The following is a 26242-nucleotide window of genomic DNA, read 5'->3' as shown; positions in this document are numbered from 1 at the left end:
CCTGAAGGTGCTGACTCTCGCTGGGGTACATTTCCTGAAGGTGCTGACTCTCACTGGGGTACAGTTCCTGAAGGTGCTGACTCTCGCTGGTGTACAGTTCCTGAAGGTGCTGACACTCACTGGGGTACAGTGCCTGAAGATGATGATTCTCACTGGGGTACAGCTCCTGAAGGTGCGGACTCTCACTGGGGTACAGTTCCTGAAGGTGCTGACTCTCACTGGGGTACAGTTCCTGAAGGTGCTGACTCTCACTGGGGTACAGTTCCCCGGGTGCTGACTCTCACTGGGGTACAGGTCCTGAGGGTGCTGACTCTCACTGGGGTACAGTTCCTGAAGGTGCTGACTCTCACTGGGGTACAGTTCCTGAAGGTGCTGAGTCTCTCTGGGGTACAGTTCCTGAAGGTGCTGACTCTCACTGGGGTACAGTTCCTGAAGGTGCTGACTCTCGCTGGTGTACAGTTCCTGAAGCTGCTGTCTCTCACTGGGGAACAGTTACTGAAAGTGCTGACTCTCACTGGGGTACAGTTCCTGAAGGTGCCGACTCTCACTGGGGTACAGTTCCCCGGGTGCTGACTCTCACTGGGGTACAGGTCCTGAAGGTGCTGACTCTCACTGGGGTACAGTTCCTGAAGGTGCTGACTCTCACTGGGGTACAGTTCCCTGGGTGCTGACTCTCACTGGGGTACAGTTCCTGAAGGTGCTGACTCTCACTGGGATACAGTTCCTGAAGGTGCTGACTCTCTCTGGGGTACAGTTCCTGAAGGTGCTGACTCTCACTGGTGTACAGTTCCTGAAGGTGCTGACTCTCGCTGGTGTACAGTTCCTGAAGCTGCTGTCTCTCACTGGGGAACAGTTACTGAAAGTGCTGACTCTCACTGGGGTACAGTTCCTGACGGTGCCGACTCTCAGTGGGGTACAGTTCCTGAAGGTGCTGACTCTCACTGGTGTACAGTTCCTGAAGGTGCTGGCTCTCTGGGGTACAGTTCCTAAAGGTGCTGACTGTCACTGGGGTACAGTTCCTGAAGGTGCTGACTCTCACTGGGCTACGGTTCCTGAAGCTGCTGACTCTCACTGGGGTACAGTTCCTGAAGGTGCTGACTCTCACTGGGGTACAGTTCCTGAAGGTGCTGACTCTCACTGGGGTACAGTTCCCCGGGTGCTCACTCTCACTGGGGTACAGTTCCCCGGGTGCTGACTCTCACTGGGGTACAGTTCCTGAAGGTGCTGACTCTCGTTGGGGTACAGTTCCTGAAGGTGCTGACTCTCACTGGGGTACAGTTCCTGAAGGTGCTGACTCTCGCTGGGGTACATTTCCTGAAGGTGCTGACTCTCACTGGGGTACAGTTCCTGAAGGTGCTGACTCTCGCTGGTGTACAGTTCCTGAAGGTGCTGACACTCACTGGGGTACAGTGCCTGAAGATGCTGATTCTCACTGGGGTACAGTTCCTGAAGGTGCGGACTCTCACTGGGGTACAGTTCCTGAAGGTGCTGACTCTCACTGGGGTACAGTTCCTGAAGGTGCTGACTCTCACTGGGGTACAGTTCCTGAAGGTGCTGACTCTCACTGGGGTACAGTTCCTGAAGGTGCTGACTCTCACTGGGGTACAGTTCCCCGGGTGCTGACTCTCACTGGGGTACAGTTCCTGAAGGTGCTGACTCTCACTGGGGTACAGTTGCTAAAGGTGCTGACTCTCACTGTGGTACAGTTCCTGAAGATGCTGACTCTCACTGGGGTACAGTTCCTGAAGGTGCTGACTCTTGCTGGGGTACATTTTCTAAAGGTGCTGACTCTCACTGGGGTACATTTGCTAATGGTGCTGACTCTCACTGGGGTACAGTTCCCCGGGTGCTGACTCTCACTGGGGTACAGTTCCTGAAGGTGCTGACTCTCACTGGGGTACAGTTCCTGAAGGTGCTGACTCTCACTGGGGTACAGTTCCTGAAGGTGCTGACTCTCACTGGGGGACAGTTCCTAAAGGTGCTGACTGTCACTGGGGTACAGTTCCTGAAGGTGCTGACTCTCACTGGGGTACAGTTCCTGAAGGTGCTGACTCTCACTGGGGTACAGTTCCTGAAGGTGCTGACTCTCACTGGGGTACAGTTCCCCGGGTGCTGACTCTCACTGGGGTACAGTTCCCCGGGTGCTGACTCTCACTGGGGTACAGTTCCTGAAGGTGCTGACTCTCGTTGGGGTACAGTTCCTGAAGGTGCTGACTCTCACTGGGGTACAGTTCCTGAAGGTGCTGACTCTCGCTGGGGTACATTTCCTGAAGGTGCTGACTCTCACTGGGGTACAGTTCCTGAAGGTGCTGACTCTCGCTGGAGTACAGTTCCTGAAGGTGCTGACACTCACTGGGGTACAGTGCCTGAAGATGATGATTCTCACTGGGGTACAGTTCCTGAAGGTGCGGACTCTCACTGGGGTACAGTTCCTGAAGGTGCTGACTCTCACTGGGGTACAGTTCCTGAAGGTGCTGACTCTCACTGGGGTACAGTTCCCCGGGTGCTGACTCTCACTGGGGTACAGTTCCTGAAGGTGCTGACTCTCACTGGGGTACAGTTCCTGAAGGTGCTGACTCTCTCTGGGGTACAGTTCCTGAAGGTGCTGACTCTCAGTGGGGTACAGTTCCTGAAGGTGCTGACTCTCGCTGGTGTACAGTTCCTGAAGCTGCTGTCTCTCACTGGGGAACAGTTACTGAAAGTGCTGACTCTCACTGGGGTACAGTTCCTGAAGGTGCCGACTCTCACTGGGGTACAGTTCCCCGGGTGCTGACTCTCACTGGGGTACAGGTCCTGAAGATGCTGACTCTCACTGGGGTACAGTTCCTGAAGGTGCTGACTCTCACTGGGGTACAGTTCCCTGGGTGCTGACTCTCACTGGGGTACAGTTCCTGAAGGTGCTGACTCTCACTGGGATACAGTTCCTGAAGGTGCTGACTCTCTCTGGGGTACAGTTCCTGAAGGTGCTGACTCTCACTGGGGTACAGTTCCTGAAGGTGCTGACTCTCGCTGGTGTACAGTTCCTGAAGCTGCTGTCTCTCACTGGGGAACAGTTACTGAAAGTGCTGACTCTCACTGGGGTACAGTTCCTGACGGTGCCGACTCTCAGTGGGGTACAGTTCCTGAAGGTGCTGACTCTCACTGGTGTACAGTTCCTGAAGGTGCTGGCTCTCTGGGGTACAGTTCCTAAAGGTGCTGACTGTCACTGGGGTACAGTTCCTGAAGGTGCTGACTCTCACTGGGGTACGGTTCCTGAAGCTGCTGACTCTCACTGGGGTACAGTTCCTGAAGGTGCTGACTCTCACTGGGGTACAGTTCCTGAAGGTGCTGACTCTCACTGGGGCACAGTTCCCCGGGTGCTGACTCTCACTGGGGTACAGTTCCCCGGGTGCTGACTCTCACTGGGGTACAGTTCCTGAAGGTGCTGACTCTCGTTGGGGTACAGTTCCTGAAGGTGCTGACTCTCACTGGGGTACAGTTCCTGAAGGTGCTGACTCTCGCTGGGGTACATTTCCTGAAGGTGCTGACTCTCACTGGGGTACAGTTCCTGAAGGTGCTGACTCTCGCTGGTGTACAGTTCCTGAAGGTGCTGACACTCACTGGGGTACAGTGCCTGAAGATGCTGATTCTCACTGGGGTACAGTTCCTGAAGGTGCGGACTCTCACTGGGGTACAGTTCCTGAAGGTGCTGACTCTCACTGGGGTACAGTTCCTGAAGGTGCTGACTCTCACTGGGGTACAGTTCCTGAAGGTGCTGACTCTCACTGGGGTACAGTTCCTGAAGGTGCTGACTCTCACTGGGGTACAGTTCCCCGGGTGCTGACTCTCACTGGGGTGCTGTTCCTGAAGGTGCTGACTCTCACTGGGGTACAGTTGCTAAAGGTGCTGACTCTCACTGTGGTACAGTTCCTGAAGATGCTGACTCTCACTGGGGTACAGTTCCTGAAGGTGCTGACTCTCGCTGGGGTACATTTCCTAAAGGTGCTGACTCTCACTGGGGTACAGTTGCTAATGGTGCTGACTCTCACTGGGGTACAGTTCCCCGGGTGCTGACTCTCACTGGGGTACAGTTCCTGAAGGTGCTGACTCTCACTGGGGTACAGTTCCTGAAGGTGCTGACTCTCACTGGGGTACAGTTCCTGAAGGTGCTGACTCTCACTGGGGTACAGTTCCTAAAGGTGCTGACTGTCACTGGGGTACAGTTCCTGAAGGTGCTGACTCTCACTGGGGTACAGTTCCTGAAGGTGCTGACTCTCACTGGGGTACAGTTCCTGAAGGTGCTGACTCTCACTGGGGTGCAGTTCCCCGGGTGCTGACTCTCACTGGGGTACAGTTCCCCGGGTGCTGACTCTCACTGGGGTACAGTTCCTGAAGGTGCTGACTCTCGTTGGGGTACAGTTCCTGAAGGTGCTGACTCTCACTGGGGTACAGTTCCTGAAGGTGCTGATTCTCGCTGGGGTACATTTACTGAAGGTGCTGACTCTCACTGGGGTACAGTTCCTGAAGGTGCTGACTCTCGCTGGTGTACAGTTCCTGAAGGTGCTGACACTCACTGGGGTACAGTGCCTGAAGATGCTGATTCTCACTGGGGTACAGTTCCTGAAGGTGCGGACTCTCACTGGGGTACAGTTCCTGAAGGTGCTGACTCTCACTGGGGTACAGTTCCTGAAGGTGCTGACTCTCACTGGGGTACAGTTCTTGAAGGTGCTGACTCTCGCTGGGGTACAGTTCCTGAAGGTGCTGACTCTCACTGGGGTACAGTTCCTGAAGGTGCTGACTCTCACTGGGGTACAGTTCCTGAAGGTGCTGACTCTCTGGGGTACAGTTCCTGAACTTGCTGACTCTCACTGGGGTACAGTTCTTGAAGGTGCTGACTCTCGCTGAGGTACAGTTCCTGAAGGTGCTGACTCTCACTGGGGTACAGTTCGTGAAGGTGCTGACTCTCACTGGGGTACAGTTCCTGAAGGTGCTGACTCTCTGGGGTACAGTTCCTGAAGGTGCTGACACTCACTGGGGTACAGTGCCTGAAGATGCTGATTCTCACTGGGGTACAGTTCCCCGGGTGCTGACTCTCTGGGGTACAGTGCCTGAAGATGCTGATTCTCACTGGGGTACAGTTCCCCGGGTGCTGACTCTCACTGGGGTACAGTTCCTGAAGGTGCTGACTCTCACTGGGGTACAGTTGCTAAAGGTGCTGACTCTCACTGTGGTACAGTTCCTGAAGATGCTGACTCTCACTGGGGTACAGTTCCTGAAGGTGCTGACTCTTGCTGGGGTACATTTTCTAAAGGTGCTGACTCTCACTGGGGTACAGTTGCTAATGGTGCTGACTCTCACTGTGGTACAGTTCCCCGGGTGCTGACTCTCACTGGGGTACAGTTCCTGAAGGTGCTGACTCTCACTGGGGTACAGTTCCTGAAGGTGCTGACTCTCACTGGGGTACAGTTCCTGAAGGTGCTGACTCTCACTGGGGTACAGTTCCTAAAGGTGCTGACTGTCACTGGGGTACAGTTCCTGAAGGTGCTGACTCTCACTGGGGTACAGTTCCTGAAGGTACTGACTCTCACTGGGGTACAGTTCCTGAAGGTGCTGAATCTCACTGGGGTGCAGTTCCTGAAGGTGCTGACTCTCACTGGGGTACAGTTCCCCGGGTGCTGACTCTCACTGGGGTACAGTTCCCCGGGTGCTGACTCTCACTGGGGTACAGTTCCTGAAGGTGCTGACTCTCGTTGGGGTACAGTTCCTGAAGGTGCTGACTCTCACTGGGGTACAGTTCCTGAAGGTGCTGACTCTCGCTGGGGTACATTTCCTGAAGGTGCTGACTCTCACTGGGGTACAGTTCCTGAAGGTGCTGACTCTCGCTGGAGTACAGTTCCTGAAGGTGCTGACACTCACTGGGGTACAGTGCCTGAAGATGATGATTCTCACTGGGGTACAGTTCCTGAAGGTGCGGACTCTCACTGGGGTACAGTTCCTGAAGGTGCTGACTCTCACTGGGGTACAGTTCCTGAAGGTGCTGACTCTCACTGGGGTACAGTTCCCCGGGTGCTGACTCTCACTGGGGTACAGGTCCTGAGGGTACTGACTCTCACTGGGGTACAGTTCCTGAAGGTGCTGACTCTCACTGGGGTACAGTTCCCCGGGTGCTGACTCTCACTGGGGTACAGTTCCTGAAGGTGCTGACTCTCACTGGGGTACAGTTCCTGAAGGTGCTGACTCTCTCTGGGGTACAGTTCCTGAAGGTGCTGACTCTCAGTGGGGTACAGTTCCTGAAGGTGCTGACTCTCGCTGGTGTACAGTTCCTGAAGCTGCTGTCTCTCACTGGGGAACAGTTACTGAAAGTGCTGACTCTCACTGGGGTACAGTTCCTGAAGGTGCCGACTCTCACTGGGGTACAGTTCCCCGGGTGCTGACTCTCACTGGGGTACAGGTCCTGAAGGTGCTGACTCTCACTGGGGTACAGTTCCTGAAGGTGCTGACTCTCACTGGGGTACAGTTCCCTGGGTGCTGACTCTCACTGGGGTACAGTTCCTGAAGGTGCTGACTCTCACTGGGATACAGTTCCTGAAGGTGCTGACTCTCTCTGGGGTACAGTTCCTGAAGGTGCTGACTCTCACTGGGGTACAGTTCCTGAAGGTGCTGACTCTCGCTGGTGTACAGTTCCTGAAGCTGCTGTCTCTCACTGGGGAACAGTTACTGAAAGTGCTGACTCTCACTGGGGTACAGTTCCTGACGGTGCCGACTCTCAGTGGGGTACAGTTCCTGAAGGTGCTGACTCTCACTGGTGTACAGTTCCTGAAGGTGCTGGCTCTCTGGGGTACAGTTCCTAAAGGTGCTGACTGTCACTGGGGTACAGTTCCTGAAGGTGCTGACTCTCACTGGGGTACGGTTCCTGAAGCTGCTGACTCTCACTGGGGTACAGTTCCTGAAGGTGCTGACTCTCACTGGGGTACAGTTCCTGAAGGTGCTGACTCTCACTGGGGTACAGTTCCCCGGGTGCTGACTCTCACTGGGGTACAGTTCCCCGGGTGCTGACTCTCACTGGGGTACAGTTCCTGAAGGTGCTGACTCTCGTTGGGGTACAGTTCCTGAAGGTGCTGACTCTCACTGGGGTACAGTTCCTGAAGGTGCTGACTCTCGCTGGGGTACATTTCCTGAAGGTGCTGACTCTCACTGGGGTACAGTTCCTGAAGGTGCTGACTCTCGCTGGTGTACAGTTCCTGAAGGTGCTGACACTCACTGGGGTACAGTGCCTGAAGATGCTGATTCTCACTGGGGTACAGTTCCTGAAGGTGCGGACTCTCACTGGGGTACAGTTCCTGAAGGTGCTGACTCTCACTGGGGTACAGTTCCTGAAGGTGCTGACTCTCACTGGGGTACAGTTCCTGAAGGTGCTGACTCTCACTGGGGTACAGTTCCTGAAGGTGCTGACTCTCACTGGGACACAGTTCCTGAATGTGCTGACTCTCACTGGGGTACAGTTCCTGAAGGTGCTGACTCTCTGGGGTACAGTTCCTGAACTTGCTGACTCTCACTGGGGTACAGTTCTTGAAGGTGCTGACTCTCGCTGAGGTACAGTTCCTGAAGGTGCTGACTCTCACTGGGGTACAGTTCGTGAAGGTGCTGACTCTCACTGGGGTACAGTTCCTGAAGGTGCTGACTCTCTGGGGTACAGTTCCTGAAGATGCTGACACTCACTGGGGTACAGTGCCTGAAGATGCTGATTCTCACTGGGGTACAGTTCCCCGGGTGCTGACTCTCTGGGGTACAGTGCCTGAAGATGCTGATTCTCACTGGGGTACAGTTCCCCGGGTGCTGACTCTCTGGGGTACAGTTCCCGAGGGTGTTGGGATGGGGAATCCTGGTTGCTCTCTCTGTCCCTGGCCCAAGATCTCTGGGCTGCAACCGGTGATTTTATTCACTGGGCCACCAGAGGGAGCCCATGCTGTAGCGAGTTTCGCTCCTCGGCCTTCATCGCCCAGTGTCGCCAGCAATGCCCAGGAACAGCGCCAGGTGTCTGGACACAGTGGCCGCGGCTTAAAGAGGCTGATGGGGTCCAGGGCTGGAGGTGGGGCAATCAGCCCCACGTCTTTAAAAACCGCGCCCCCTTCCCTTCCCTGGTACCTGTTTGTTGAGCCACCCCCGGATCACCGTCAGCGAGTTGGGATCTCGTTTTATCGCCTGCTCCCTCTTGGCGAAAGTGTGAACTTTCTTCATCGCTCGGACTGGCTGCACAAAAACAAACCAGAATAAACGGGTCAGAGGTGAAACTAGCGAATGAAATTAGAATCGATTAAAGGGGGTCCGCGTGGGGACCACTGCAGCCCAGTTTAAAGAGGGTCCCCGTCAGCAGACGTGCCCAGGTAACCCCACACTGACAGAGGTCGGAACCAGACCGTCCTGGGCTGTGGGGCTCAGTGCCACACCGCCTCCCATCACTAGTTACTCTATACTTCTGGTAACTGGGTCAGTAACTGGTTGGGAGACAGAGAGTGGGGATAAAGGAAACATACGTGGGAATGGTAGCCTAGTGGTTATGTTACTGGACTAGTAATGCAGAGGTACAGACTAGTGATCTGTGAGCCGTGAGTTCAAATCCCACCACGGCAGCTGGGAATTTAAATTTAGTTAATTAAATAAATCCGGAATAAAATGCCAGTATCCGTAATGGTGACCATGAAACTATCGGATTGTCGTAAAAACCCATCGGGTTCACTAACGTCTTTTAGGGAAGGAAATCTGCCGTCCTTACCCGGTCTGGCCGATATGTAACTCCAGACCCACAGCAATGTGGTTGACTCTTAACTACCCTCTGAAATGGCCCAACGAGACACTCAGTTGTAACAAACCGCTACAAGAAACAATAATAAGAATGAAACTGGACGGATCGACCTAGGCACCGGCTACAGACACGGCAATGGCACACCCCAGCCCAGTCGACCCTGTAAAGTCCTCCTCACCAACATCTGGAGACTTGGGCCAAAATTGGGAGAGCTGTCCCACAGACTAGTCAAGCAACAGCCTGACATCGTCATACTCACAGAATCATACCTTTCAGCCAATGTCCCAGACTCCTCCATCACCATCCCTGGGTATGTCCTGTTCCACTGGCAGAACAGACCCACCAGGGGTGGCCCTGGGAGTCCTCAACATTGACTCCGGACCCCATGGCTTCAGGTCAAGCATGGGCCGATTACCACCTACCGCCCTCCCTCAGCTGATGAATCAGTACTCCTCCATGTTGAACACTGCTTGGAAGAAGCACTGAGAATAGCAAGGGCACAGAATGTACTCTGGGTGGGGGACTTCAATGTCCCATCACTAAAAGCAGCTCGGTAGCACCACTACTGACCAAGCTGGCCGAGTCCTGAAGAACATAGCTGCCAGTCTGCATCTGTCCATGACAGCATTGGTAGCAGTGACCACCGCACAGTCATTGTGGAGACGAAGTCCCGTCTTCACACTGAGGACACCCTCCATCATGTTGTGTGGCACTACCTCCGTGCTAAATGGGATAGATTCAGAACAGATCTAGCAGCTCAAAGCTGGGTATTGTGTCGGTACCTTTCTACCTAGACACAATTTAGGACTCAGAACTCAGAGATTCAAACATGAAGTGCTTTATTGGAAGGAAAGGAAGTTCTGGAAAGTTCAGAACAAAGAGAGCTAAACTTAACAGAGAACACCCAACCATTTATCTCCTGTGACAGCGCCACCACAGGTGGGAGGAGAACACACAATACATAACATTTCCTCCCCTCTTAAATGGAAGGTCCACATTATTGCTCAACAGGTAAGTTACTTTCAATGCACTCAATGAACCTAGGGTAGAGGTAGACTGCCTCAAACCCTGACTTTACCCTGGGGTTTATTCTGCCCCAGTCTTGTGGGTAAGCCACTAAGCCTACAGATCCAAGCGTCTTGGAGGCCGCCGCTCTCTGACAGGATACCGGCGGTCATCGCTGGCTTCCACAGCAGTAGGCATTGACACAGGCCTGGATGGAGAAGGTGCCTGTGTCAGTCGAAAGTCAGGAGTTTGCACAGGTGGAACAGTCTCTTTGACTTCCTGTGTTGGAGAAGAGCACTGTGGCAAAGGATGCTGGTTTGCGGTATCATCCGGAAACAGTTCAAGCCAACCAGCCGTTGGAGCCTCTATGGCTGTTTCTGCTCCTAGCAACAGTTGATCCGTGTGTCTTCTCCAGACGACGTCCTCAGCAGTCTGAACCGTGTAAGACACAGGGCCCGTCTGCGCGATCACCGTAGCAGGAACCCATTTCGGTCCAGTGTTGTAGTTTCGAGCTAGGACGTGCTCTCCCAGATGAAACTGTCTCTCCTTGGCTCTTTTCTCTCTCTTTTCAACTTGAGCTTGTTGTTGACGATGGACAACCTGCTCTGCCCTTGGAGGTTTGAGTAAGTCAAAACTTGTCCGCAACTGCCTCTTCATCATGAGCGAAGCGGGGGAAGTTTTGGTTGTGGCATGCGGCTCGTTCCTGTAGGACAACAGGAAGCTGTTCAGACGTTGGTGGATTGAGCCCTGACCTTGCGATGCCTTCAAGGCGTGCTTCAAAGTTTGCACGAACCTTTCTGCCTGGCCGTTAGTAGAGGGATGATAGGGCGCAGACCTGATGTGTTGGACACCATTCACATGCAGGAAGGTTGTAAACTCCTGTGATACAAATTGTGGACTGTTGTCACTTACGAGTTGTTCCGGTGAGCCATAACGGCTGAACATCTCACCAAGTTTCTCAATTGTTTTCTCTGCTGTGGTAGACCTCATCACAGCGACCTCCGGCCACTTGCTATGAGCATCTACAACCACCATAAACATCTCTTTGAAAGGACCGGCGAAGTCCACATGTACTCGCTGCCACACTTCTGCAGGCCAATCCCAGGGGTGTAGGGTTGCCAGCTGTGGAACATTCCGGACCCTTTGACATGGGGAACATGTTTTGGCTTTCTCCTCAATATTCCCATCGAGACCTGGCCACCAGAAGTAGCTTCTTGCCATTTCCTTCATCCGAACCATCCCACTGTGGCTTGTATGAAGTTGTTGCAGTATAGGTTCCCTCAGAGGTGGCGGAATGATGACACGGCGTCCCCAAAGAAGACAACCTGCCTGGACGGAGAGCTCATTTCTTTTTGAAACGTAAGGTTTCAAACTAGGAGAATCTCCTATAGCTCTCCCTCGAATGACATCATCCATTACCTCAGACAGGACTGGATCGTTGCGGGTGTACCTTCGCACCTGAACTGCAGTGACAGGTGCTCCCTCCACTTGTCTAAAGTAGAAGATGTCTATCTGACGAGGCTCTGGGGGAGTAACAGGCAAGGGTAGCCTCGAGAGACCGTCTGCGTTGCCGCGCAAGTCTGATTTGCGATATTTGATGTCGTATGTGTGTCCTGACAACAGTAAAGCCCACCTTTGCATCCTGCTTGCAGCGAGAGATGGAATTCCGGTGTGGGGCCCGAAGATTGAAGTCAATGGACGGTGGTCCGTCAGGAGTGTGAACCTTCTCCCAAACAGGTACTGATGAAATTTTCGAATTCCAAAAACGATTCCCAAGGCCTCGTGCTCGATCTGCGCATAGTTACTCTCGGCCTTGTTCAAGGTGCGTGATACGAAGGCGATAGGTTTCTCTTCACCCGAAGGCATGATGTGGGATATGACTGCTCCCACACCATATGGTGATGCATCACATGCTAGCTGCACGGGTAGCTTTGGGTCGAAGTGTGTCAGGACCTCCGATTTCAGCAATGCTTTCTTTGCTTGGGCGAAAGCTTCGTTGCACAGTTCAGTCCATTTCCATGTTTTGCCTTGACATAGCAACTGATGTAACGGCTTCAGCAATGTTGCTAAGTCTGGAATAAACTTCCCATAGTAGTTAAGTAGCCCCAGAAATGAACGTAACTGGCTCACATTCTGGGGTGCTGGGGCCTCCACGATCACCTTGACCTTTGACGGCACCTTATGCAGGCCAGTAGCGTCAATCACATGCCCCAGGTACTCAACTGAAGACTGAAAGAATTCACATTTGTCTTTACGAACTCTGAGTCCGTACTCTTTCAGTCGTTGTAGTGTCGCATCCAAGTTCAGAAGATGATCCTCCTCATTTGTCCCAGTGACAAGGATGTCGTCCAGGTAGCACTGGACTCCTGGCAGTCCACTCAAAATCTGATCCATTGCCCTTTGGAATAGAGCAGGGGCCGACGTAATTCCAATCGGAAGGCGGCAGTACCTGTATAGCCCCTTGTGTGTCACAATTGTCAGCAGCTCCTTTGATTTGTCATTGACATGCATTTGTAGATAAGCCTGGCATAAGTCTATTTTGCTGAACTTTTGCCCTCCGGCCAGGCCCGTAAAAAGATCATCAATGAGGGGAAGAGGGTACTGTTCCGCAGACAGCACCGGGTTAATAGTCACTTTAAAATCCCCGCAGATTCGAACAGATCCATCCTTTTTCAGGACAGGAACAATGGGTGTGGCCCACAGGCTCCAGGACTCCATTCTCGACTAAGGCCTCCAAGTTAGCCTCAACTTTTGGCCTAATTGCATAGGGTACAGGTCGGGCTTTGTGAAACTTCGGCTTGCTGTCAGGTTTAATGTCCAGTCTCACGCTGATCTTTTTCATGCTCCCAAGTTCCCCATTGAAGAGTTCTGCATGTTTGTTTAACACTGCAGTCAGACCTGACTTCCCTTTTGACATCATGCGGACTGCAGGCCAGTCCAGCGTGATTTTCTCTAGCCACGCACGTCCCAGTAGCGATGGGTAATTTCCCTTTACCACATATAGTGGCAGTTTTGCAGTCTGTCCGTTCAATTTAACTGTCACCTCAATGACGCCTCTCATGGCCACAGGTTCGCCGGTATACGTCTTTAGCACAATGTTTGTTGGCTGAAGGGTAAGATGCTTTAGCATTTTGTTGTAGACAGTGTCTGAAACAAGGGACACAGCCGCGCCTGTGTCCACCTCCATCCGCACTGATTGTCCCTCCACCAGTGGTGACACCCAGTAGCCATTTGAATCACCTGCAACCGTCAGTATGTGCACCTCTTCCTCCTCAGAGGTGTCGCTCCCCTCTGTTTTGCTTGTTCCATCATACTGCACTGAATGAACACTCTTTTTCCTCTCTTGTCCAAATACAGACATTTTGCTTCCATGCTTCCCAGCTCTGTCTGTTCTTTTTTTACCTCTACAGGCGCGTTCAATGTGACCCTTTTTGCCACAATTTCGGCATTCCAGCTCCGTACACCAGCAGTCATTAGCGTGATGGCCCATTTTCCCACAACGGTAACGTGCCATTCCGCGCACCTTTAGGCTCAGACGACACCTTGTGAACTCTCCCTGTTGAACTCAACTGGTGAGCCTCCTTTTCCGCCATCTCCATGGAGACACTAACTTCAATGGCCTTTTCAAGAGTAAGGTTGTCCTCAGTAAGAAGGCGCTTCTGTGTGGCTGCATTTTGCAGACCACACACGAGTCTGTCTCTAATGGTGTCCTTCAGCACCTCCTTGAACTCGCAGTGTTCTGATAACCTTTTTAAAGCAGCAATAAACATCATCACTGATTCCCCCTCCTCTTGATTCCGTTTGTGAAATCTAAATCTCTCAGCAATAACCAGAGGTTTTGGTGAAAAATGTGCTCCAAGAATTTCCACTAGTTGCTTATATGTTTTAGTTCCTGGCTTATCTGGCTGCACGAGGCTGCGAAGTAAATTGAATGTCTTCGGCCCGATTACACTCAAAAAGGTAGGCACGACCTTTTCATTTGCCACCGCATTCGCCAATACAAAATAGTCAAAATGTTCCGTATATGCGCTCCATTTCTCCACATTTTCATCAAAATCACCGATGTTTCCTAATATAGTAGCCATCTCACGTTTCAAATTAAAATTTCTGTTTACTCACTGCACCCGTAACGTACGCAGATTCATCCGCTCCTCGTTGCCACTTATTGTGTCGGTACCTTTCTACCTAGACACAATTTAGGACTCAGAACTCAGAGATTCAAACATGAAGTGCTTTATTGGAAGGAAAGGAAGTTCTGGAAAGTTCCGAACAAAGAGAGCTAAACTTAACAGAGAACACCCAACCATTTATCTCCTGTGACAGCGCCACCACAGGTGGGAGGAGAACACACAATAGAACACACAATACATAACACTGGGCATCCATGAGGCGCTGTGGGCCATCAGCAGCAGCAGAATTGTATTCCACCACAATCTGTAACCTCATGGTCCGGCATATCCCTCGCTCTACCATTGCCATCAAACCAGGGGACCAACCCTGGTTCAATAAGGAGTGTAGAAGAGCATGCCAGGAGCAGCACCAGGCGTACCTAAAAATGAGGTGTCAACCTGGGGAAGCTGCAACACAGGACTACATGCATGCTAAAAAGTGGAAGCAGCATGCTATAGACAGGGCTAAGAATCCCACAATCAACGGATCAGATCAAAACTCTGCGGTCCTGCCACATCCAGTCGTGAATGGTGGTGGATCATTAAACAACTAACGGGAGGAGGAGGCTCCATGAATATCCCCATCCTCAATGATGGTGGAGCCCAGCACGTGAGTGCTAAAGACAAAGCTGAAGTGTTTGTAACCATCTTCAGCCAGAAGTGCCCAGTGGATGATCCATATCGGCCTCCTCCTGAGGTCTCCACCACCACAGAAGCCAGTCTTCAGCCAATTTGATTCACTCCACGTGATATCAAGAAACGGCTGAGCGCACTGGATACAGCAAAGGCTATGGGCCCCGACAACATCCCGGCTATCGTGCTGAAGACTTGTGCTCCAGAACTAGCCGGGCCGCTAGCCAAGCTGTTCCAGTACAGCCACAACACTGGCATCTATCCGACAATGTGGAAAACTGCTCAGGTATGTCCTGTCCACAAAAAGCAGGACAAATCCAACCCAGCCAATTACCGCCCCATCAGTCTACTCTCAATCATCAGCAAAGTGATGGAAGGCGTCATCGACACTGCTATTAAGCGGCACTTACTCACCAATAACTTGCTCACGGATGCCCAGTTTGGGTTCTGCCAGGACCACTTGGCTCCTGACTTCATTACAGCCTTGGTCCAAACATGGACAAAGGAGCTGAATTCCTGAATGAGGTGAGAGTGACTGACCTTGACATCAAGGCAGCATTTGACCGAGTGTGGCATCAAGGAGCCCTAGTAAAACTGAAGTCAATGAGAATCGAGGGGAAAACTCTCCACTGGCTGGAGTCATACCTAGCACAAAGGAAGATGGTTGTGGTGGTTGGTGGTCAATCATCACAGCCCCAGGACATCGCTGCAGGAGTTCCTCAGGGCAGTCTCCTAGGCCCAACCATCTTCAGCTGCTTCATCAATGACCTTCCCTCCAACATAAGGTAAGAAATGGGGATGTTTGCTGATGACTGCACAGTGTTCCGCGCCATTCACAACTCCTCAGATAATGAAGCAGTCCATGCCCGCATGCAACAAGACCTGGACGACGTTCAGGCTTGGGCTGATAAGTGGCAGGTAACATTTGCATCACACAAGTGCCGGGCGATGACTATCTCCAAAAAGCGAGAGTCTAACCACCTCCTCTTGACATTCAACGGCATTACCATCACCGAATCCCCCACCATCAATATCCTGGGGGTTACCATTGACCAGAAACTTAACTGGACCAGCCACATAAATACTGCGGCAACAAGAGCAGGTCAGAGGCTGGGTATTCTGCGGCGAGTGTCTCACCTCCTGACTCCCCAAAGCCTTTCCACCATCTACAAGGCACAAGTAGGGAGTGTGATGGAATACTCTCCACTTGCCTGGATGAGTGCAGCTCCAACAACACTCAAGAAGCTCGACACCATCCAGGACAAAGCAGCCCGCTTGATTGGCACCCCATCCACCACCTTAAACATTCACTCCCTCCACCACCGGCGTACCGTGGCTGCAGTGTGTACCATCTACAAGATGCACTGCAGCAACTCACCAAGGCTTCTTCGGCAGCACCTCCCAAACCCACGACCTCTACCACCTAGAAGGACAAGGGCAGCAGGCGCATGGGAACACCACCACCTCCAAGTTCCCCTCCAAGTCACACACCATCCTGAACTGGAAATATATCGGCCGTTCCTTCATCGTCGCTGGGTCAAAATCCTGGAACTCCCTCCCTAACAGCACTGTGGGAGTACCTTCACCACACGGACTGCAGCGGTTCAAGAAGGTGGCTCACCACCACCTTCTCAAAGGCAATTAGGGATGGGCAATAAATGCTGGCCTTGCCAGCGACGCCCACATTCCCACAAGCAAATTTAAAAAAATACGCTGATAGGCCGACTGTGACTAGTGATGTCCCCCTGTACTGGGGCCTCAGCTTTTTACCATATTTATCAATGACATACTTGAAGGAATAGAGAGCCATATATTCAAGTTTGCTGACGACACTAAGTTAGGAGGCTCAGTAAGTAGTGTCGATGGGAGCAGAAAGTTACAAAGGGACATTGATAGATTCTGTGAGTGGGCAAAACTGTGACAGATGGAGTTCAGTGTGGGAAAGTGTGAGGTCATCCACTTTGGACCCAAGAAAGATCGATCAGTGTATTTTCTAAATGGCGAGAAGCTGGGAACTGGAGGAGCTGAGAGATTTAGGATTTCAAGTACAGAAATCACTAGTGGAAAGGTACAAAATATAATTAAAAAGGCTCATGGAATGTTGGCCTTTATCTTGAGGGGGCTGGAATACAAAGAGGTAGAAGTTATGTTCATTGTACAGAGCTCTGGTTAGACCCCATCTGGAGTAACTGGGTTCAGTTCTGGGCACCGCTCCTCAGGAAGGATATATTGGGGGAAAAATTCGGTTGGTTTGCGCCTCCCGTTAGCGCCTTAAGAGGGCGCTAATGGGGCGCAAAGCAACTAGCGCCCGGGCGCGGCGATGTTTGCGCCGCTCACAAAATTGACTAGACATTTTGCGGCGCCGGCAGATTGTGACGTCAGTCGAGCGTGCAAAGCCCCGGTAGCGCCCCGGACCGGATATTGAGTGGCGCCCCCTGTTTTACTGCCTGCCGCTAGCAACGACAGGTTGAGGGGAGTGTTTTGCAGTCGGGAAGGGACTGGGGGAGCGCTATTTAAAGGCGACCGCTTCCTGCCCTTTTTTTGGGCGAAATTTTTTCACCACGCATCCTGAGAGAGACTGCAGGAAATATTCAAAGCTGTGTTGAGGAGTTTTGGGTACTGAGCAGCACTTTGCAGGTTTTTTTTAATTTGATCTTCCTTGCATCGATTTAGAAGAGACTGTGGGGGCTGCACTCTGAGTTCTTTCCCTGGGCCTCCATTGTTCTTTCCAGCAGATTTGATGTACAGGTCTCTCCAGGCCGAGATTCAAGGCTGCAATGAGCAGGATGTGGATGGAGAGCAAGATCGACCCTCCCCTTTAAGAACTGGCCGGCGCCAGTGTGTCTGTGTTCCATTGCTGACTGACATCACATGAGCTTCGCCAGCGCTCTGAGGTAGCGCCTCGCTCCTCGGCGTTAGCGCCTTAAGACAGGTGTGCAGCGTCTGATTTAGCGCTCCAATCACCTCCAGGGGCGATAGAAGCCAAGTTTGCAGTCGGAGGCGATAATTAATGTCAGGCGCTAAACTTTGCACCCGGCCGATAATCGCACCCCAAACGGGGCGATACCGAATTTCTGCCCTATTGTCCTTGGAGGGGGAGCAGCACAGATTCACCAGAATGATACCGGGGCTAAAGTCGGACAGGATCGGACAAAGTCAACATGGATTTACAAAAGGTAAATCGTGCTTGACTAATCTACTGGAATTTTTTGAGGATGTAACTGGTAGAATAGATAAGGGAGAACCAGTGGATGTGGTGTATTTGGACTTTCAGAAGGCTTTCGATAAGGTCCCGCATAAGAGATTAGCGTGTAAAGTTAAAGCACATGGGATTGGGGGTAAGGTACTGACTTGGATAGAGAACTGGTTGGCAGACAGGAAGCAAAGAGTTGGAATAAACGGGTCTTTTTCCGAGTGGCAGACAGTGGCAGGTACCGCAGGGATCGGTGCGAGGACCCCAGCTATTCACAATATATATTAATGATCTAGATGAGGGAACTAGATGTAATATCTCCAAATTTGCAGACGACACAAAGCTGGGTGGTCGTGTGTGCTATGAGGAGGATGCAGAGAAACTCCAGTATAATTTGGACAGGTTGGGTGATTGGGCAGATGCATGGCAGATGCAGTATAATGTGGATAAATGCAAGGTTATCCACTTAGGTGGCAAAAACAGGAAGACAGATTATTATCTGAATGGCAATAGATTGGGAAAAGGGGAAGTGCAACGAGACCTGGGTGTCATTGTACACCAGTTGCTGAAGGTAAGCATGCAGGTGCAGCAGGCGGTTAAGAAGGCAAATGGTATGTTGGCCTTCATAGCGAGAGGATTCGAGTACAGGAGAAAGGATGTCTTGCTGCAGTTGTACAGGGCCTCAGTGAGACCGCACCTTGAGTATTGTGTGCAGTTTTGGTCGCCTTATCTGAGGAAGGATGTTCTTGTCATGGAAGGAGTGCAGCGAAGATTCACCAGACTGATAACTGGGATGGCAGGAATGATGTATGAGGAGAGATTGGGTCGATTAGGCTTATATTCGCTAGGGTTTAGAAGAATGAGAGGGGTTCTCATTGAAACTTATAAAATTCTAACAGGACTAGACAGACAGGAAGGATGTTCCCGATGGTCGGGGAGTCCAGAACCAGGGGTCACATTGTAAGGATAAGGGGTAAGCCATTTAGGACTGAGATGAGGAGAAATTTCTTCACCCAGAGAGTGGTGAACCTGTGGAATTCTCTACCACAGAAGGCAGTTGAGGCCAATTCATTAAATATATTCAAGAAGGAGTTGGATATATTTCTTAAGGCTAAAGGGATCAAGGGATATGGGGAGAAAGCAGGGACAGGGTACTGAGTTTGGATGATCAGCCATGATCGCATTGAATGGCGGAGCAGGCTCGAGGGGCCGAATGGCCTACTCCTGCTCCTATCTTCTATGTTTCTATGTTTCTAAAAGGGTTAAATTATGAGGACAGGTTACACAGACTGGGCTTGTATTCCCTTGATTATAGAAGATTAAGGGGTGATCTGATCGAGGTCCTTAAGATGATTAAAGGAGTTGATCGGGTAGATGGAGAGAAACTCTTTCCTCTGGTGGGGGGAGTCCAGAACAAGGGGGCGTAACCTTAAAATTAGAGTCAGGCCGTTCAGGGGTGATGTCAGGAAGCACTTCTTCACACAAAGGGCAGTGGAAATCTGGAACTCTCTCCCCAAAAGGCTGTCGAGGCTGGGGGTCAAATTAAAATTGAAGAGTGAGCTGGATAGATTTTTGGTGGGTAAGGGACATGCTGCAAAGGGGGGTAAATGGAGTTGAGATACAAGATTAGCCATGATCGAATAGAATGGCGGAACGGGCTCGAGGGGCGCAATATTTTTTAAATGGTGAGAAAGTTTCAAATGTCGGTGTTCAGAGAGATTTGGGTGTCCTCGTGCAAGAAACACAGAAAGCTAGCATGCAGGTACAGCAAGCAATAAGGAAGGCAAATGGCATGTTGGCCTTTATTGCAAGGGGGCTGGAGTATAAGAGTAAGGAAGCCTTGCTACAATTATACAGAGACCACACCTGGAGCACTGTGCACAGTTCTGGTCTCCTTATCTGAGGAAGGATATACTTGCCTTGGAGGCGGTGCAACAAAGGTTCACTGGATTGATTCCTGTGATGAGAGGGCTGTCCTATGAGGAGAGATTGTGTAGAATGGGCCGATACTCTCTGGAGTTTAGAAGAATGAGAGGTGAACTCATTGAAACATACAAGATTCTGAGGGGGATTGACAGGGTAGATGCTGAGAGGTTGTTTCCCCCCGGTTGGAGTGTCTAGAACTAGGGGGCATAGTCTCAGGATAAGGGGTCAGGCATTTAAGACTGAGATGAGGAGGAATTTCTTCACTCAGAGGGTTGTGAATCTTTGGAATTCTCTGCCCCAGAGGGCTGTGAATGCTGAGTCTTTGAGTATATTCCAGGCTGAGATCGATAGATTTTTGGACTCTAAGGGAATTAATGGATCTGGGAATCGGGTGGGAAAGTGGAGTTGAGGTCGAAGATCAGCCATGATCTTATTGAATGGCGGAGCAGGCTCGAGGGGCCATGTGGCCGACTTCTGCTCCTAATTCTTATGTTCTTATGTTCTCCTCCTGTTACAATGCAGGGCACCAGGGGAATGGCTCAGTCCCACAGTCAGGATTCCACCAAAGCTGGAAAGAATAGGAGAGAGATAACCGGGCGAAGGGGAGTCTGGGGGAGGGGAGACTGGGGGAGGGGAGACCGGGGGAGGGGAGACCGGGGGAGAGGAGACCGGGGGGAGGGGAGACCGGGGGGGGGGAGGGGAGACCGGGGGGAGGGGAGACCGGGGGGAGGGGAGCCTGGGGGGAGGGGAGACCGGGGGGAGGGGAGACCGGGGGAGGGGGGGACCGGGGGAGGGGAGACCGGGGGAGAGGAGACCGGGGGGAGGGGAGACCGGGGGGGGGGGGAGGGGAGACCGGGGGGAGGGGAGACCGGGGGGAGGGGAGCCTGGGGGGAGAGGAGACCGGGGGGAGGGGAGACCGGGGGGAGGGGAGCCTGGGGGGAGAGGAGACCGGGGGGAGGGGAGACCGGGGGAGGGGAGACCGAGGGGAGGAGAGACCGGGGGGAGGGGAGACCGAGGGGAGGGGAGACCGGGGGGAGGGGAGACCGGGGGGAGGGGAGTCTGGGGGAGGGGAGACTGGGGGAGGGGAGACTGGGGGAGGGGAGACCGGGGGGAGGGGAGACCAGGGGGGGGGAGGGGAGACCGGGGGGAGGGGAGACCGGGGGGAGGGGAGCCCGGGGGGAGAGGAGACCGGGGGGGAGGGGAGACCGGGGGAGGGGAGACCGAGGGGGAGGGGAGACCGGGGGGAGGGGAGACCGAGGGGAGGGGAGACCGGGGGGAGGGGAGACCGGGGGGAGGGGAGTCTGGGGGAGGGGAGACTGGGGGAGGGGAGACCGGGGGGAGGGGAGACCGGGGGGGGGAGGGGAGACCGGGGGGGGAGGGGAGACCGGGGGGAGGGGAGACCGGGGGGAGGGGAGCCTAGGGGGAGAGGAGACCGGGGGGAGGGGAGGCCGGGGGGAGGGGAGACCGGGGGGGGGAGGGGAGACCGGGGGGGAGGGGAGACCGGGGGGAGGGGAGCCTGGGGGGAGAGGAGACCGGGGGGAGGGGAGACCGGGGGAGGGGAGACCGAGGGGAGGGGAGACCGGGGGGAGGGGAGGCCGGGGGGAGGGGAGTCTGGGGGAGGGGAGACTGGGGGTGGGGAGACCGGGGGGAGGGGAGACCGGGGGGGGGAGGGGAGACCGGGGGGGGGGAGGGGAGACCGGGGGGGGGAGGGGAGACCGGGGGGAGGGGGAGACCGGGGGGAGGGGAGTCTGGGGGAGGGGGAGACTGGGGGAGGGGAGACCGGGGGGAGGGGAGACCGGGGGGGAGGGGAGACCGGGGGAGAGGAGACCGGGGGGGAGGGGAGACCGGGGGGAGGGGAGACTGGGGGAGGGGAGACCGGGGGGAGGGGAGACCGGGGGGAGGGGAGCCTAGGGGGAGGGGAGCCTAGGGGGAGGGGAGACTGGGGGGAGGGGAGACCGGGGGGAGGGGAGACCGGGGGGAGGGGAGACCGGGGGGAGGGGAGCCTGGGGGGAGGGGAGACCGGGGGGAGGGGAGTCTGGGGGAGGGGAGACTGGGGGAGGGGAGACCGGGGGGAGGGGAGACTGGGGGGGAGGGGAGACTGGGGGGAGGGGAGACTGGGGGAGGGGAGACCGGGGGGAGGGGAGACTGGGGGGAGGGGAGACTGGGGGGAGGGGAGACCGGGGGGGGAGGAGACCGGGGGGGAGGGGAGACCGGGGGGAGGGGAGACCGGGGGGGGGAGGGGAGACCGGGGGGAGGGGGGACCAGGGGGAGGGGGGAGGGGGGACCGGGGGAGGGGGGAGTGGGAGACTCCACAGATTTCAGAGTGCCTGCTTGCTAACCTTTGAGCCCAATACGGTGTTGATGGAGGAGACGGTGATGATGCTGGACGTTTGGCTCAGTCCACTGCGAGGCCTCTCCATTACCTCCGACATCACGACAATCAGCCTGAAAAACAGAGGCAGAGATCTGATCCACAACTGTCAGTGAGACAGCACATTCCCAGCTTGCCTGACCTCATGCTCACTCGGCAAAGTATAAAATACCCAAACTGTTCTCTAATCTCCCCTTTCCCAAATTTCTCCCCTGCCCTCATGGTACTGACTCTCACTGAAATACAGTTCTACAGAGCGGAGTGTCTGTGTGTTTGCTCACTGCAGAGGGTTAATTAAAGGTACAGTACCTGATCACTGCAGAGGGTTAATTAAAGGTACAGTACCTGATCACTGCAGAGGGTTCATTAAAGGTACAGTACCTGATCACTGCAGTGTGTTAATTAAAGGTACAGTACCTGATCACTGCAGAGGGTTCATTAAAGGTACAGTACCCGATCACTGCAGAGGGTTAATTAAAGGTACAGTACCCGATCACTGCAGAGGGTTAATTAAAGGTACAGTACCTGATCACTGCAGAGGGTTAATTAAAGGTACAGTACCCGATCACTGCAGAGGGTTAATTAAAGGTACAGTACCCGATCACTGCAGAGGGTTAATTAAAGGTACAGTACCTGATCACTGCAGAGGGTTAATTAAAGGTACAGTACCCGATCACTGCAGAGGGTTAATTAAAGGTACAGTACCCGATCACTGCAGTGTGTTAATTAAAGGTACAGTACCTGATCACTGCAGTGTGTTAATTAAAGGTACAGTACCTGATCACTGCAGAGGGTTAATTAAAGGTACAGTACCTGATCACTGCAGAGGGTTAATTAAAGGTACAGTACCTGATCACTGCAGAGGGTTAATTAAAGGCACAGTACCTGATCACTGCAGAGGGTTAATTAAAGGTACAGTACCTGATCACTGCAGAGGGTTAATTAAAGGTACAGTACCTGATCACTGTAGAGGGTTAATTAAAGGTACAGTACCTGATCACTGCAGAGGGTTAATTAAAGGTACAGTACCTGATCACTGCAGAGGGTTAATTAAAGGTACAGTACCTGATCACTGCAGAGGGTTAATTAAAGGTACAGTACCTGATCACTGCAGAGGGTTAATTAAAGGCACAGTACCTGATCACTGCAGAGGGTTAATTAAAGGTACAGTACCTGATCACTGCAGAGGGTTAATTAAAGGTACAGTACCTGATCACTGCAGAGGGTTAATTAAAGGTACAGTACCTGATCACTGCAGAGGGTTAATTAAAGGTACAGTACCTGATCACTGCAGAGGGTTAATTAAAGGTACAGTACCCGATCACTGCAGAGTCACAGCACTCTCTCTTTGTCTCTCTCTCGTGTTCAACACAAATCCCAGCTAAATGCAAAATAGAATCATAGATGCGATCCAAAAGGAAAATAAATCTTTTTTTCCAAGAAATCAGATTATCTCAAATCTAATTTCCCAGTGGGAATGATGGATGGAACCAACTGGAGTCTCGATCTGTTTAATCCGCCCAAACAGTGAACGGAAAAACAGAATGAGCTGCTGCCACATCTCTGGTACTGGGCTTTCCCCCCACTCCAACCCCCCCGAACAACCCCCACCCCCCACAAACACCCTTGTACAACCACCCCTTCACAAACCCCTCCCCGTAGGGTCCCCTCTCACAGTCCATGCTCCCCCCAGGGGGCAGAGTTCTGCACGGGCAGGAAATTCAATCCACGCTCCCCGGGGGCGCAGTGCACCAGGTCGAACTTGGGCAGCGAGTGTTAACTCTTTCAGCGCGGTGAGAATTTATAACACACCCATCCTCCAAGTGTGGGCTGGGGAGTCAGTCGTCACCCCTCCTGACCAGACCCACAAACGTCCCCCTCACCACTGCCAAGTCCGGGTTACAGGGCGTGGGTCTGTGTGGTGAGTTCTAGGGCTGACTGATCGCAGTCCCCTGCAGCAGGAATGGGCCTGATATTTGCTCACTCTGGGGATCGAAAATGGGACTCCTTCAACACAATGGAACAATCCAAGGTGATTCTGAGAGAAACCGGACACTGAGCGGGGGAGGGGGAGGGGGAGGAGGGATTTAAGGAGGCGTTCGGAACTGGGGAGAGATGCGACAACACCAAGAAGTTTAGGGAGAGAGTTCCAGAGCACAGGGATGTGAGGGTGGAAAAAAGAAAGATGACTTGCATTTCTATAGCGCCTTTCACAACCTCAGGATGTCCCAAAGCGCTTTACAGCCAATGAGGTACTTTTGAGGTGTAGTCACTGTTGTAATGTAGGAAATGCAGCAGCCAATTTGCGCACAGCAAGACCTCACGAGCAGCAATGTGATAAAAACCATATCATTTCTTTCAGTGATTTTGGTTGAGGGATAAATCTTGGCCACAGGACACCGGGGAGAATTCTTTTACACCCGCCTGAGAGGTGGATGGGGCCTCGATTTAACGTCTCATCCGAAAGACGGCGCTCCCTCAGTACTGCCCCTCCGACAGTGCGGCGCTCCCTCAGTACTGCCCCTCCGACAGTGCGGCACTCCCTCAGTACTGCCCCTCCGACAGTGCGGTGCTCCCTCAGTACTGCCCCTCCGACAGTGCAGCGCTCCCTCAGTATTAACCCTCCGACAGTGCAGCGCTCCCTCAGTACTGCCCCTCCGACAGTGCGGCGCTCCCTCAGTACTGACCCTCCGACAGTGCGGCGCTCCCTCAGTACTGCCCCTCCGACAGTGCGGCGCTCCCTCAGTACTGCCCCTCCGACAGTGCGGCGCTCCCTCAGTACTGACCCTCCGACAGTGCGGTGCTCCCTCAGTACTGCCCCTCCGACAGTGCAGCGCTCCCTCAGTATTAACCCTCCGACAGTGCAGCGCTCCCTCAGTACTGCCCCTCCGACAGTGCGGCGCTCCCTCAGTACTGACCCTCCGACAGTGCGGCGCTCCCTCAGTACTGCCCCTCCGACAGTGCGGCGCTCCCTCAGTACTGCCCCTCCGACAGTGCGGCGCTCCCTCAGTACTGCCCCTCCGACAGTGCGGCGCTCCCTCAGTACTGCCCCTCCGACAGTGCGGCGCTCCCTCAGTACTGGCCCTCCGACAGTGAGGCGCTCCCTCAGATTTCCTAGATTTTTGTGCTCGAGTCTCTAGAGTGGGACTTGAACCCACAACCTTTTGACTCAGATGTGAGTGCACTACCCACTGAGCCACAGTGACACTAGGAGGTGGGTGAAGGACGGGCTGTGGGGGGAGTACATTCCCTACCCCCAGTTCTTGTACTTGTGTCTAATCCCTCGATTGCCGTGTCTTACCTGATCGCTGCAGAAACCTCCAGCCTTTGCTCATCTCGGTGTGAAAGTGCTGCAGATTGAACCTGGCAGGCATGGCACAGATTGACCGGATCGAAGTGTTACAGCTGAGGGGTGAGGCACCAGAATATCATGGTGGGGGAGGGGTGGGGGGAGTGGGTGAGTTTATCGCTGGATTACAGCGGTATCTGATTATTTCAGATGTTATGGAAATTCAGGGTGAAGTTACTTGGTGAGGGGGGTTACTGTGTATAATAATCAGACACCAACCTCACAAATACTTCAGATCAACGAACTTGGGTGTGTGAAACAGAACAAACGGCCATTCTGCACTTGATCTGTGCCAGCAACTCTCCGCTCTGTCTCACACCACTCCCCGCGCCCACCACTCCCCGCGCCCACCACACCCCGCGCCCACCACTCCCCACGCCCACCACTCCCCGCGCCCACCACTCCCCGCGCCCACCACACCCCACGCCCACCACTCCCCACGCCCACCACACCCCGCGCCCACCACACCCCGCGCCCACCACACCCCGCACCCACTCCCCGCGCCCACCACTCCCCGCGCCCACTCTCTGCACCCACCACTCTCCGCACCCACCACACCCCGCACACACTCCCCGCGCCAAACACACCCCACGCCCACCACACCCCGCGCCCACCACACCCCGTGCCCACCACACCCCGCGCCCACCACTCCCCGCGCCCACCACTCCCCGCGCCCACCACTCCCCGCGCCCACCACTCCCCGCGCCAACCACTCCCCGCGCCCACCACTCCCCGCGCCCACCACTCCCCGCGCCCACCACTCCCCGCTCCCACCACTCCCCGCACCCACTCCCCGCACCTCCTTAGCTCGTTT

General features: G+C 53.9%; 1 protein-coding gene across 6 annotated transcripts in view; it reads right to left on the bottom strand.

Annotated features, from left to right (window-relative positions):
- The window catches only part of LOC147099685 (pleckstrin homology domain-containing family A member 7-like), a 137465-nt gene that overhangs the window by 101910 nt on the left and 9313 nt on the right, over positions 1–26242 (bottom strand). For all 6 annotated transcript variants that reach the window (XM_085969056.1, XM_085969055.1, XM_085969050.1 and 3 more), the window contains exons 2-3: positions 22048–22153; positions 8125–8229 (exon numbers count right to left, since the gene is read on the bottom strand). In XM_085969056.1, the coding sequence (XP_085825182.1) occupies positions 8125–8229; positions 22048–22153 (211 nt within the window). The remainder of the gene's footprint in view (positions 1–8124; positions 8230–22047; positions 22154–26242) is intronic.

This window comes from Somniosus microcephalus, chromosome 28 (assembly GCF_052327205.1).
Source record: "Somniosus microcephalus isolate GS21.2 chromosome 28, FLI_Smic_1.0, whole genome shotgun sequence".
NCBI lineage: Eukaryota > Metazoa > Chordata > Chondrichthyes > Squaliformes > Somniosidae > Somniosus > Somniosus microcephalus.
Note: the sequence above shows the minus strand (reverse complement) of the source record. Positions and strands in the feature narration are given on the sequence as shown.